The 13,348-nt window shown below is 57.3% G+C and overlaps 1 protein-coding gene across 3 annotated transcripts in view; it reads right to left on the reverse strand.

The window, feature by feature from the left end:
- LIMK1 (LIM domain kinase 1) overlaps positions 1-13,211 on the reverse strand; it is a 25,021-nt gene extending 11,810 nt beyond the window's left edge. Inside the window, exons 1-6 of one of the 3 annotated variants that reach the window (XM_029221823.1) lie at positions 13,153-13,170; positions 11,356-11,452; positions 8,144-9,866; positions 4,788-4,926; positions 4,352-4,461; positions 2,666-2,872 (exon numbers count right to left, since the gene is read on the reverse strand). In XM_029221823.1, the coding sequence (XP_029077656.1) occupies positions 2,666-2,872; positions 4,352-4,461; positions 4,788-4,926; positions 8,144-8,190 (503 nt within the window). In that variant the 5' untranslated portion in view covers positions 8,191-9,866; positions 11,356-11,452; positions 13,153-13,170. Of the gene's footprint in view, positions 1-2,665; positions 2,873-4,351; positions 4,462-4,787; positions 4,927-8,143; positions 9,867-11,355; positions 12,843-13,152 lie in introns of those variants that run through there. The other 2 variants (XM_029221822.1, XM_029221821.1) reach the window with 2 other exon arrangements.
- Between the last annotated feature and the right edge of the window lie 137 nt (positions 13,212-13,348).

The raw sequence follows: 13,348 nt of genomic DNA on the forward strand, positions 1-13,348 counted from the left end.
AAAAAAAAAAAAAAAAAAAAAAAATATATATATATATATATTCCTTAGGGAACTGCCTGGTGGTCCAGTGGTTAGGACTCAGTGCTTTCACTGCTGTGGCCCGGGTTCGATCCCTGGTGGGGGAACTAAGATCCCACAAGCTGCACAGTATGGCCAAAGGGGGGAAAAGAAGCAGGAAAGAATGCTCACCCAGTGAGGGAGGCAGGGAGGAGGTGCCATGGACCCTCTACTCCTAAAATTCTGCCCAGTTGTCAGGGACCAGCTGGTCTGGGAGTTTCCCCATCTCTCTCACCAATCTGTCTGTTCACTTGTGTATGGAAGGCAGCTGCTGGCCTGGCTGATGCTCAAGATGGGGGTGGAGATGCAGAGTCAAGCCCAACCTCCTCCTCCCCGCCCCAGTACCACCTTCACTTCTCACCAGTGCTTAGGCATGGGGCCTGGTACCTGGCAGGTATGTGAGAAACGTTCACTGAATCCAAAGAAAGCTGGCATGTGGCTCCCACACCCAGACACGCGGAACGTTTAAAACTATTTCTCAAGGGTCCATGAAGGCCCAGGAGAAATCTTAGAAGGCCCCAAGGTATCTGACTTCCTCGTTGTTCAGACAGAGACCCCAAAGACCCGAGAGGACAAGGGAACTGCTCAACATCTCATAGCATGTTATCAACTGCGTCAGCCCCTTAACCTTCATTTCTTCTTACATCTCAGACCTTTTCTACAACCTTTAGAATTTTCTTTAGGGATGATCTGCTAGTATCAAATCTCATTTTGTCTGCCTTAACATGTCTTTATTTCACCTTCATACTTGAAGAATATTTTCATCAAGTATAGAATTCTAGGTTGATGGTTCTTTTTTGCTGAGTGCATTGAATATATCATTTCACTATTTCTGGCTTTCATTGTTTCTGTTGAGAAATCAGGTGTCAGCCTGTTCTGTTTTTGAAGGAAATTTTTTTTAAATAAATTTATTTATTTATTTATTTTTGGCTGCGTTGGGTCTTTGTTGCTGCTGCACGCAGGCTTTCTCTCTATTGCGGCGAGTCGGGGCTACTCTTCGTTGCAGTGTGCAGGCTTCTCATTGCAGTGGCTTCTCTTGTTGCGGAGCATGGGCTCTAGACGCAAGGGCTTCAGTAGCTCTGGCACAGGGGCTCAGTAGCTGTGGCTCGTGGGGTCTAGAGCACAGGCTCAGTAGTTGTGGCACACAGGTTTAGTTGCTCCTCGGCATGTGGGATCTTCCCAGACCAGGGCTCAAACCCGTGTCCCCTGCATTGGCGGGCGGATTCTTAACCACTGAGCCACCAGGGAAGTCCTCCCTATGGCTACTTTTAAAGTCTTTTCTTTTGCCTTTGGTGTAGTAGTTTCACCAGGTGGGGGAATCTACGGGTGAATTTCTTTTTAGTTTTCCTGTTTGGGATTCACTGGGTTTCAGTCTGTGGACTGGTATCTTTTATCAGCTCTGGGAAGTTCTCAGCCATCATATCTTCAAATACTGCCTCTCTCCCATTCTCTCTTCTCCTGTGATTCTAGATGGATGATTAGAGCTGCTCACTCTGTCCTCCGTGTGTCTTAACCTCTCTTTCCCTATTTTCACCTTGCTGCGTTTTTGCTTCTCCCTTCAGCTGTTTAAAACCCTCCTCTACTGCTAAACCCATCTTTCACTTCTAGGGGTTCTATGTGGTTCTTCTCCAAATTCATTTGCTCTTTACTCACTTTTCCCAAGGATCTCTTTATTTATTAAAACATATGGAGCATAATTATTTTGTATTGTTTCTGATAATCCTACGATCTGCAGGTTTTGTAGGTCTGCTTCTGCCACCTGTTGTTTCCACTGGTTCTTGCTCACAGTGCCTTGTTCTCTGTGATTTTTGACCAAATGGCTCACCTTCCTTGGGACGCTTATCTCAGAGAAATTCTGTGAAGCCTGGAGGTGGGTTCCTCCAGAAAGGATCTGCATCTGATTCTGTCAGGGCCTGAGGACATTACCCCTAGCGGAGAAGTACTTTAAACTTTTACAATTTTGCCTGGAGGTTTTCTGAACCACCCAGGCATGTGAACTTGGTTGGCAAACCCAAGTGTATGAATTCTCAGGGGAGATTCCCTCTCCCCTTCCATTTAGGTTCAAATCAGTTTATCTTCTAGTTCTGGGAGTTGGTTGCCAGGGGCGGCTGGTGGAAGGTGTGGTTTATTTCTTGTTCTTCCCCACCCTGAGAGCCCTTTGGGGGTTGCAGCTTTATGGGGTGGGGAGGCGTCCTCTTATTAGTCTCACTTTCCTTGAGCAAGTCAGGGCTTTGAGAGGCTCAGCCATGAGAAGACTCGAAAACTGAAGCCTAATTCACCCAATTCAGATTTGCCCTTAAGTCATGGCTGCCTTCCGTGCTCTGCTGACACCCCTGGGCTCCTTCCTTCATTTATTCCTGACCTGGTTACTTCTCTTTCTTGTTGGGTCATGCAGGGATTAAAGAAAACATTTAAAATATTTTATCTAACATTTGTTATTTTTTTTGGAGGAATGATTGGACCAGGCATCTGGTATACCAGTTGTCAGAGCTGGGTTCCATCTGGGCCCATGTGCTCACCCATTCTCAGGGCCCCCCTGCCCCAGGGTCGGCCACCCACCTAGAGCATCCGTGCCCACAGCTGCAGCCTCGGCAGGCCAGCCACTCACCCCTGGACGCGGACGGTGTGGGAGCGCTCTGTACTGCAGCCTGGCGGGCCGTGAGGGGGGTCGATGGAGACCGAGAGACCACGTTTGCCGTGAGCCGAGGCTGGGATGGATACGAGGGTGACTGTGTGGGGCAGGTGGGAGCTGGGGGAATCAGGCAGGATCTGCTCAATGACGGGGGTCACCACAGTCTGGTAGTAGCAGTGTCCGCTGCAAGAGCCACAGGCAGTGGGGACCCAAAGAGCGGGAAGAAAAGTGTGTCAGGACAGTAACCAGCATCACCCCCACCCTGATCCCTCAGCCCCAGGCTCTCTTCTCCTCCCACCCTCCCCTCACTGCTCCCCAAGGGAAGAGTAGGATCTTGGCTGCCTGATGGGCTGGGAAGCAGGAACTGGGCATGCTCAGCCCAGCCTTGCCCCTCTCCGGGGCTCACTCTAGGTTGTCTATGCTCTGTCAGCTGGCCAAGATGAGGCCTGGGGATAAGTCCAGTTCAGCAGGAAGTCATTAAGAGTCCATTTGGGATCCTCAAAATTCATGCTGCCCTCAAATCCAGCTTTATCAGTGTTGCCATAATAAAGAATTTGTCTGGTCTTTGTCCCTTGGCTCTAAATCCTTGGAACAGGAGTATCTTCCTTTTTCTTGAGCCCTTCACACACTTGAGCTAATGTTAATGAGATGACTCAGGCAGCAGGGAGGTGGGTGCTGGTCACCAGAAAGACTGACCACGTGATGAGAGGGCTATGGCTGACCCAGCCTGACCTCGAGGAAACTGAGTTCAATCCATGCCCAGTGATTCAATCAATTATGCTACATAATGAAACCCCAATAAAAACTCTGGTGATGCCAGGGAGGACAGGTCACACGTCTTGATTCCATGGGTGGAACGCACAGAAGCTGTGCATTCGAGACCCTCCCGGACCTCGCCCTTTGCGTCTCTTCATCTGGCTGGTCCTGATTTGTAGCCTTTAGTAAAAAACTATAATTGCGAGTATAGTGCTCTCTTGAGCTCTGAGTCATTGAGCGAAGTATCAAAGCTGAGAGAGCTGTGGGAATCCCTGACTTTGCAGCCAATCGGTCAGAAATGCGAGCGGCCTGGGGACTCCCAAACTTGTGGCCGGTGACTGAAGTCAGGGCGAACTTGCTGGGGACAGGTCCTGAGCTCACAGGGTTGGTGCTAACTCTGAGGGTTGGTGCCATAACTGCACAGCAGTGATGTCAGTAAGAAAGCTGATGTCTGTGGGACCTCCCTGGCGGTCCAGTGGTTGAGAATAAGCCTTCCAAGGCAGGGGATGTGGGTTTGATCCCTGGTCGGGGAACTAAGATCCCACATACCGCAGGGCAACTAAGCCCGTGGACTGCAACTACTGAGCCCGCGCGCCGCAACTAGAGAGCCTGTGCGCCACAACTAGAGAGAAGCCCGCACGCCACAACAAAAGATCCTGCATGCCGCAACTAAGACCGGACGCAGCCAAAATATTAGATAAATATTAAAAAGAAAAAAACAAAGAGAAAAGAAAGCTGATGTCTGAGGCTTTCTCCACCTGATTGCTGTGTCTTATATTTCCCAGTGGTTTCTACACTGTCACTATGACTGCCCCCCACATGGAAAGGGGAAGGGCCCTGGTGTGGGAAACGTGTGACACGGCGGGGGGGGGGCACGCCAGGCGCAGGGAGGGGCGGGGCACTCACCAGTAGAGCTTGGAGTGCTCCACCAGAGTGTACGTGTCTCCATCACCGATGAAGGTCCCACATGTGAGGCAGATGAAGCATTCGGGGTGGTACTTCAGCTCCCCGGCCACCTGGAAGGGGAGTTGGGGACAAGCCACCTCAGCAGCCCCTTCAGCCCCCATAGCTCCTCCCCTCGGCCTCCTCTCAGAAGGGCAGCCCCAAACCAACTTCGGGGCAGACAGAGTTGCCTCCATAATAGCGGGCTGAGGGATACAGACAGAGAAACAGGCTCAGGAGGCACAGAGGAATCAGAGAACTAGTGAAAAGAAGAACAAGAGAGATGATGGGAGAGAGATCTGGAGCAGGGAAACCTGTGAAAACACATACACATGCACGCGCGCGCGCACACACACACACACACACAGGTGAGGTGTGTGAGTGGGGGAGGGGTGCTTACCATGACCAGCCCCTTGGTGATGTGCTCTGAGCACCCGTGGCAAGACTCGCCATAGCGGGTCCAGTAGTCCTTCTTGCAGAAGAGCTGCCCATCCTTCTCATAGTACTGGTGTGAAAGGGAGGCACTGCATTCGCAACACCTGGGTGGAAGGGGAGCTGGGGCTCAGAGGGGCCCACCCCTCCCGCACACCTGGGCCCTTCCAGTCTACAGGCAGCACTAGAGAAAGGTGTACCCTCTGGACGGGAGCAGCCTCTGTTGGGGCACAGGGCTTGGCAAGTGGAGCCGGGGATGGATTCAGCGCCCACCCCCACCCCCTCTGCCGTGGCCCCTCAGCCCGAAGCCTTGGTACTACGTGCAGCCTGAACGCCCGCCCTCGGCAGTTCTGCACCCAGGGTGTCTGGCCCACTTGCTAGACCTGGACTGAGAGGTGCGACTCATCTGAGCCCCCTGTCCCTTGTCGTGAAGGAAGATGGCCAGCGAGGGCAGGCAAGTTACTCTCAGTCACCCACCAGTCAGGCCCAGGGAGGGCTGGAACCTGGGAGCCCAGGATTCAGGTCGGGGGGAGCGGGGCTGGAACAAACTGTGAGCCCCACTCTTCCAGTCTAGTCGGCTTCCTCTCCCTCCCCCTCCCCCCACTCCCAGCAAAGCGGAGGCAGCTCTGGCGGCTGACGTAGATGGTGGTAACCTTTCGGCGCTGTGAAGACCTACTAAGTGCTGGCACCTTCCCATTTTCTTGCTTAATAAATTTACTAATCCTCACAGGCCACCATGAGGCAGGCATGGCTATCCTCGTTTTAGAGATGAGGCAGATGAACTTAGGAGGGTCTACCCTGCCCAAGGTCACAGAGATGGGCACCATAGGCCCCATGAAGATACTCCCAGTTCCACCAAGATACAAGGCAGGAGTTCAGCTCAGTATAGACCAGTCAGTCAGTTAAGAGAGGGGATCTCCCGGCTCCCTAGGCTTCAGCCAGCCCCACGAGTGCTGCCAGTCACAAGAACGGGGTTCAGCATAGGCAGCGGGAAGGCCTGGCTGGTGGGGCCCCTGAAGGGCAGATGGGGAGAAATGACGTACAGGCTTCTTTCTATGTGCCACCCCCCAGGCCAGGAGCTGGACCTACATGCCTGACGTCTTTCCCGTCAAGTGTCCTGGTCGGGTGGGGACCAGCAGCTCAGCTAAGCCAGGGTAATAAGCAAATGCAAAAATGTGGGACCTCCAGTGACTGACACCCTCCTCAACCCCGGGCACAAGCCCCACTGGGTTCTGCAAAGCCTGACCCAGGGTCCTGGCATGCACAGGTATGTTTGGGCCGGAGTACACACTGAGCAGAGAACGGCTAGGGGACCCGTCCAGCTCTGTTGCTGTCTGGGTGCTCCGGGTGATGTACCAAGGTCGCATAGGGATAGGAGGGCCCAGGCTCTGAGCTCATGATTCAGTGGGGGAACAAACCAGGAGACAGGAGGGCAGGAAAGACTGGGGCTGGGTCAGAGAGCACTGTGCTCCAGGCAGCCGGGAAAGCCTCCGCTCTACCGTAGCCTGCACAGGGCAGCATTCATTGACTGCACTCAATGACTGCTCCTGAACTAGGGAACTGGGGAGGGGAGGGGGGAGGAGGAGGGAGCGCATAGCAGCAAGAGTGCTGCTGGGACACTGTCCCTTTAAGAGGATCCAGCCAGTTCCCCATTGTCTGGTAGCCTGAGGGGAGGGGCTGGGGACCACAGCTTGGGGCTTTGGGCAGGGGGCGGGCAGGGGAACACAAAATGCCCGGGTTTTGGAAGCCAGGAAGGCGGGGTCTGATGAGCTTTCTCAAAAGGGATGGCGAGTGGGGAGGGAAAGCCTCTGGAGGCAGCGCTGGGATGCGGAAGGCTGCAGCGGAAGCAGCGGCTGGACGGGAGCCATGACGTCATCTGTTGCCCCTGCAGCCCTTCCTGCCCCCACAATCGCTGCCGACTGCAGTGGGTGGGCATCTTACCACGGGGCGGGCGACAAGGCAAGGAAGGCACCGAGCCAGGAGGGAGGACACCCGGGGACAGGGAGGTCCCCGGCGCAGCCCCCAGGGGGCTCTAACCTAGCAGGAAGGTGCGCAGCAGGAGAGCAGGCTCCGCAAAGAGGCGGGGCGCAGGCAGCGCACGGTGACCTTGGGGAGATACCCCACTCCCTGTGCAGATCGGTGATTCGCTTCGCCCTTCCGCTGACCAGACCCACCAGACACGAAGCGCGTCACCGCGTGAGTCTCCCCCACAGCCCCAGGCTGCAGGAAGCAGCCCCCCTCCCCCACCTCGGTGGGCGGGTCAGTCGGGGCTCTGGAGCGGCAGCCTTCCTCCCGGGGAGAGAATGCTCTTCTGCCTGCAAACTCCTAGTCCTTCTCACGCACAAACATTCGTCACTGTAGCAGCCCTGGAAGACCCCACGTTGCTTCACTCAGGCTCTGTGAGTGCAGTCAGCTCCCTGATAACCACTTCCCTGAAGCCTGATCAGATGCGCCCATGGCCCCCCACGCAGCCTGCACCGCCAGCCTCTGCCATTAACCTGCCGGCTCCCCGAGGTCCCAGACCAGGCACCTACAAACGCTGGTGCCCGAAGAGAACAGAAGTGCTTCCTGCCAGACTGGCTCACTCTGTGCACTCAACCAGGAGCAGTTCCCACCCCCAGCGTCCTCAGAACTGCTCCAGGGTGCCCTGGCTCAGCCTCCATCTCAGATAGGGGATCTAGCCCAGGCTCACATAGTAGTTTGGTGGCTGGCGCCTGGGGCCTCAGTGGACCTTTGCCGATGGAAGGCACACAGGAGCCCCTGACTCTGTGCATCCCCTCACCCCTCAGGCCCGCATCGGGCCAGGAGCCAGAGGAGGCAGGTGGGGCAGGACATGCCTGGCTCTTGGGGTGCCCCCCAATGCCCCTGCCCCTACAAAGGGTGTCAAGAGAGTAATACCAGGTACAGTGTAGCCCTCTCCCAGAGCAGCAAAGGCAGAGCCAGGCTTGAGCAGGAGACGAGGGCACTGTGGGGCTGGAGGGGGGATGAACAGGCCAGGCTGGGAAGCAGTGGAAACCCCTACGGCGACAGGTCCTTCCCTCCCAGGGGTGCCCTCTGCCCAGAGCCACATCCCTGGACACCAAGGGTGAAAAAGAGCAGCTGGGGGACCAGCCTCAAGGGAGACCTGTACCAGAAGGGCCAGGAGCCTCAGCGGTGGCCTGCTTCCCCTCGACAGGCAGCCAACAGGGACCAAGGAGTTTCAGTTCTCCTGCCCCACTGCCCGGCCTCAGGTGGGTCTGTCCCACCATGGCCTCCAGCCCCAGCCCTCACACCAGGGGCCCTGCCCGAGGCCTGGGACAGGTGGGGAGGGGGCTTTCCACTTACTTAGCCCCTCGGAGGAAGCAGCATCTTCTCAGGTTCGAGGCCAGCATCCTTTATCCTTTGCTGCTACCTATCGCAGGGGGGCCCCAGAGGCCAATGGGGAGTGCAGGGGTGGGCCGGACAGGCTGTTTCCCTATCCTACTCCAGGCACTCAGGATTGGAGGCTGCAGAGGGAGGGGCCAGCGTGGCCATACGGCAGGGGAGGAGGATGCAGTGATGTGGGTGCAAGAGGACTTGGTCTTAGCTCACAACAGGAAGCAGCTGAAGGGCCTACTGCCTGGGCTCTGGTGCAGGCGGGGAAGCTTGGCCGGCACTGTGTCCTCAGCCCTGCACACCCGAGAAAGGCACCCTCCGTGCCCCCCGGCCTCTGCTGTAACAAAGGCACTGGAGCCTCTCTGGGCACAGGGAGCAGCTGCTTCTTCTGGCGCTGCCCCCGAGGGAACAGAGCTTGACTTCCATGGACAGTCCATCCTCTTTGCCTGCAAGTCCCCCAAAGAGGGGGGCGTCCCAGCCCAGGCTCCGGCCCCCAGTGCCAGCTGTGCACTCAGCCCTCCTCATCCAGGGTCAGCCCAACCAGCCTCCAGGGAGATGTTACCCGAGTTACGGCAGCCCCAGGGCTCCTGAGCTGCAGGCTTCTCGGAAGGGACCTCCCAGAGGCAGCAGCTAGGCAAAGGGAAGCCTGGACCCCCCGGGCCTGGCCACGACCTCCCAGGAGGCTGGAACAGAGAAAGGGGCTGGCTCTGCGGTGACAATGGGCCCACAGCAACTCTGTTGCTGCAAGGCTCTCGGAGCCCAGGGGCTGGTGGCAGCCCCGCTTCACGGCACTGAGATGCTTTCAGGGGCCCAGCAAGCAGCGACTCCTCTCTGAGCTGCTTTCCTGACTGTCATGGGAGTGAGGACACCGTTGGCCTCAACCAGGTTTGGGGGCTGTTGGGAAGACCACACGCCGCGGGGCCAGAAACACTGTGTAAGTCGTGGAACCATGTGGAAGCCATGGCTCTTACTGCCTGTGGTCCCTCCCTCACTGTGGGAGCCTTCCCTGTGTCCCCACCGCACCAGGGCCAAACCCAACGTGCCCCTCCCTGCCGCCCCCTCCCAGGGCCTCAGCCCTCTGCTGGTTAACAGGGCAGGGACCCCTCCAAAGCTAGGTTCCATGCATCCTGCCCCACTGCTGCCCTTCTGTGGCTTCTGTGGCTGCACGCCTAGCCCTCCCCCATGTCTCCCAAGGCTCTACCTCCCTCCCCACCCCATGCACCGGGGCCGCCAAAGTTCTTCCCTGGATTTCTCTTGGCCTCTTCTCAAATCCCATCCCCCAGCACTGAGTAGGCTGTTGTCTCTGCCCTTCCCACCTCTGACCGGTCTCAGATCACCTCGGCCAGCTTTCGGGAGAGCACTGCCTCCCTGGCTAGCCTACTGCACCTCCACCTCAACAAGGACAGGGCACAACTCCTCACCAACATGGCCCCCAGCTCCACCAGAGCCGACAGACCACTGGCCTCCCCTGCACCCGGGGTGAAAAACCAGACTCTGCTGTAGATTCTGCCCCTCCCACTCACCAGCCGCCAGCTCCACCCCACAGCCCCTGACTTCTTCAGCTCTGCAGTGACTTGGAGTGAGACAGACATAGGTTCGAGTCCCAGCTCTGGCTGTTGCAACTTCCAGCAAGTTACTTGACTTCTCCGAGCCTCCATTTCTTACGTGGAACTCGAGCGAATAATGGCACCTCCTACGGTTATGGTGAAGGTTTAATGAAATGACATTACAAGAGTCACCAATGAATAGTGGCTAATATGACTAATCCTTGCCAAATATCGTCCCTTCTAGATCTGAAACTCTGTCCACTCTTAGTCACTGTCCTATGTCAGGTCTTATGGGCACAGAGCCCCGAACTATTGACAGTCCCTTCCCTGCCATGTTACCACCATCTGCCCACTGGGATGGCATTTTTCAATAGCACTTCTGCCCACATCCCTCCCCTGCTTTCTGACCCTCTCTGCTGGCTCCCTACTGCCCTCAGAAGCTACTGATCTTGGCATTCAGGGCTCTTCACTGAATCGCTCCTAACTTTGCCTCATCATCATGTCTCTCGACTCACTCTGTTCCAACCAGATGAGCTGATCCCGGGCCTTCAACGGTTTGCACTGTCCCACCTCCCTGTCTCTGCCTGTTCAGAGGCCCTTTCCTCCCTGAAGGCCTCCTTCTGAACACCTGATTGGGAACCCCAGGACACGGAGCCCGCCTCTCCTCTGGGCTCCCCAGCCAGTGCGCGTACTGTGTGTTCATTTCGCTCACTGGCTGTGTATCTTTGGTCAAGAGAATTAACCTCTCCGTGTTCCGATCCACGGAGACAACATGTATCCAACTATAAAAAGTCCTTAAAACAGTGCCTGGTCCTTCCTAAATTGTAGAAAATGTTAAGACATTTTTATAAAAGAAAAAAAAAATCCTTGTCGGAGCCTCCCACTGCCTAAATTAAACTCCTTCGGTCGGTGGTTGATGCCCTGACCCCAGCTGGGCCTCGCCACTTTACCTTCCCTCCTTTTGGGTGCTTTCCTGCCTGAACTCTGCCGTTTACTGACTGGGCCAGGCCCCGTCACCATTCTACCCTTTGCACCTTCTGGGCCCTCTGTCTGGAGCTGCTTCCTACCACACTTCTCCATGTGGGAAATCTCACATCCCCAGCTCTGGCCCTACAGAGCTATCTAAGGCTACCCCCTGCCCCTGCTTCTCAGGACGGTGCTCCTGGATTGCTGGGCCACCTCTGGGTCCCCATGTGCTCCACCACAGCTCTGGTCCTACTCTCCTACACTTGGGAGTTGGTGTCCGGAGGGAAGGGACTGGTCTTACTGGATATGCATCTTCCAAACTAGCCTGGGGCCCATGAAGGAGGCCCAGCTCCTCCCAAGGCCTCTCTCTGGAGCACCAGCACCCAGAAGGCAGGGGCGCACTACCCTCCACTCCTCCCCCAAGGAGCCAACAGGCCTTGGTATTACGAGCATAAACGCAAGTCTCGCCTTTTCTCTCCTTTTCTGTCTAGAATGACAAAAAAGAAAGGCCTCCAGGGATCTTCTAGTCCAAATGCTTCATTTCACAGATGGGGAAAACTGAAGCCAAGGACTTGCTGGAAGTCACAACCAGAGATGGCACCAGGAGGGATGGCCACGTCTCTGGCAGGCCTTGCTTAGGGCACCCGAGCTCAGGTCAGCCTGCCCTACCTGAAGCAGTCTGCGTGCCAGTCAGCATTCAGGGCCTGGAGGTACTGGCCATCGTAGATCCTCTGGCCGCAGCTTGCACACACGGGCAACTCGCTTCCTGCAGGGGTGGAAAGGGCATTAGGAACCATTCTCAGGAGGCGCAGTTTGCTGCAGGCCTGGAGTGGCCTGCGCCAACTCCACATGCACCTCCACAAATCCTCCTGTACACACGCAGCGCCCAGGCTGAGCAGTCGCTGTACAGAGCAGGAGAGAGAATGCAGGTCTGAGAGTCTTGCTGAGACCACAGCTGAACTACCAAGCTCCTCTGGGCCTCAGTTTCTCTCTCTGTAAACTGAAGAGGAGGAGCAGATGTCCGCCAACCCCCAGCAATGGCATCCTTCAACTCAGGCACGGTAAATGCGGAGAAAGAAAGCAGCACGATTTAGAAATAAGGCAGTGGGTGACACTCTTGTCACAGCCCCCCTTCCTCTCCTGCCTGCCCAGTCCCTTCAAAGGGCAGGGACTGGACAGGGCTAGGTTGGTGCGTCCTGTACTGAAGCCCCCTGGAAGGCTTGGCTATGCCATGACCTAACATGGGGCCAGGGCCATAGGACTGGGCTCCCAGACACCTGCTCCAGGGAGGCCCGACACCTCTTCAAGACAGCCACTAGGCATGCTTAGTCATTCCTGGGGCCTGACACCCTTGGAGCTGGGTGGGCCCTGGAAGATCTCCCAGCCTGCCCCTTCCCATTATACAGTTGGGGAGACTGAGCCCTGGAGAAGGTAAGGCTTGCTGGGTCACCAGCCAAGCTCCAAGGCCACAGTCTGCCCCTCCATGAGGACCCAGGGACCTAGGAGCTACCATAAGGTGGGCCCCTGCTCCAAGTGGGCCTTCAAGGACCTGGGGGAGGGTTGGCAGTAGCCCCAGGGGAGGGCAGGGCTGGAGGAGCTGACATAATAGGACTTTTGTTGAACCTGGTGGACCTATGAGATTGCTCGGATAAGGAAACCCAGGAAAGGAGACCCCAGGGAGAGAATCTTGGGGTCTTCATAACCCTAACTGTCCTGCAAACCCAAGCCTTGGGCCCCAGTAGGGGGAAGGGGCAGAAGAGGCGGCTAGGATGAGAGTCATCCTCCCAGCCAAGACTGATGGCAGGCACTGGGTTTGGTGCAGGGAGAGGGGGTGGGGGCCCCAGCATACATCCAAAGGTTCCCCAGAGGCGCATCTCTGCTCTGTCCATTCTGCCCCCAGGCTCCCAACCACCAGCACCACGGGCCAACTATGTGGCCCTCAACTGTACAAACGAGGAAACTGAGGCCCAGCAGGTAGCACCTGGCTCAAGGTCACGGAGCCGGCCAAACGCTGGGCTGTGAGTCAGGGCTGAGGCTTTCCCAGCGACTCTTTCTTCCAAGGCCGGTTAGAGACGGGATAAGGTCGAGCCCCGGGTGGACACAGCACGCGGATGGAGGCCAGGACTGGGCGAGCTGTGCCTGGGATTCCTCCCGGGTGGTCGTCGGTCGGGGTATGGGAGAAGGCGGGGATGAAAGGGAGGAGGGGCCCTCCGACTGCGGGAGGGCAGCCCACCGGGGCCGAGGAGGGGGAAACAGGGTGGGAGCTTTTCAGGGAGGGGCCTGCGGGCTTCGGAAGGACGAGCTCATCCCGGAGGACACAGGGGCGCGGCCTCGCGGCAGACCCAGCCTCCGCGGCGGCCAGGCCCGACCCCCACCCGTGCTCCCCGCTTCCCCTTCTCCCCCAGCGCGGTGCCCCCGCCCGCCCGGCCACTTGGTCGGCGCCCCGCCGGCCCGCACCCCGCGCACCTTCCTCTCCCATACGTTCTTCCCTCCAGGTGCAACAAAGTAGCGTCAACCTCATGCACTCGGCGGGGGGCGGGGCCCGGCGGGGCTGGGGCTGGGGGCGGCCCGGGCCCCGCAAGCTCGCCCGCAGTCGCCGCCGCCGCCGCCGCCGGCCCGGGAGGCGGGGGCGGAGAGCGCGGGCCGGGCAGGGATGGGCTCG

Source organism: Monodon monoceros, unplaced genomic scaffold (genome assembly GCF_005190385.1).
Source record: "Monodon monoceros isolate NGI ecotype Baffin Bay Population unplaced genomic scaffold, NGI_Narwhal_1 Super_Scaffold_13, whole genome shotgun sequence".
Classification (NCBI taxonomy): domain Eukaryota; kingdom Metazoa; phylum Chordata; class Mammalia; order Artiodactyla; family Monodontidae; genus Monodon; species Monodon monoceros.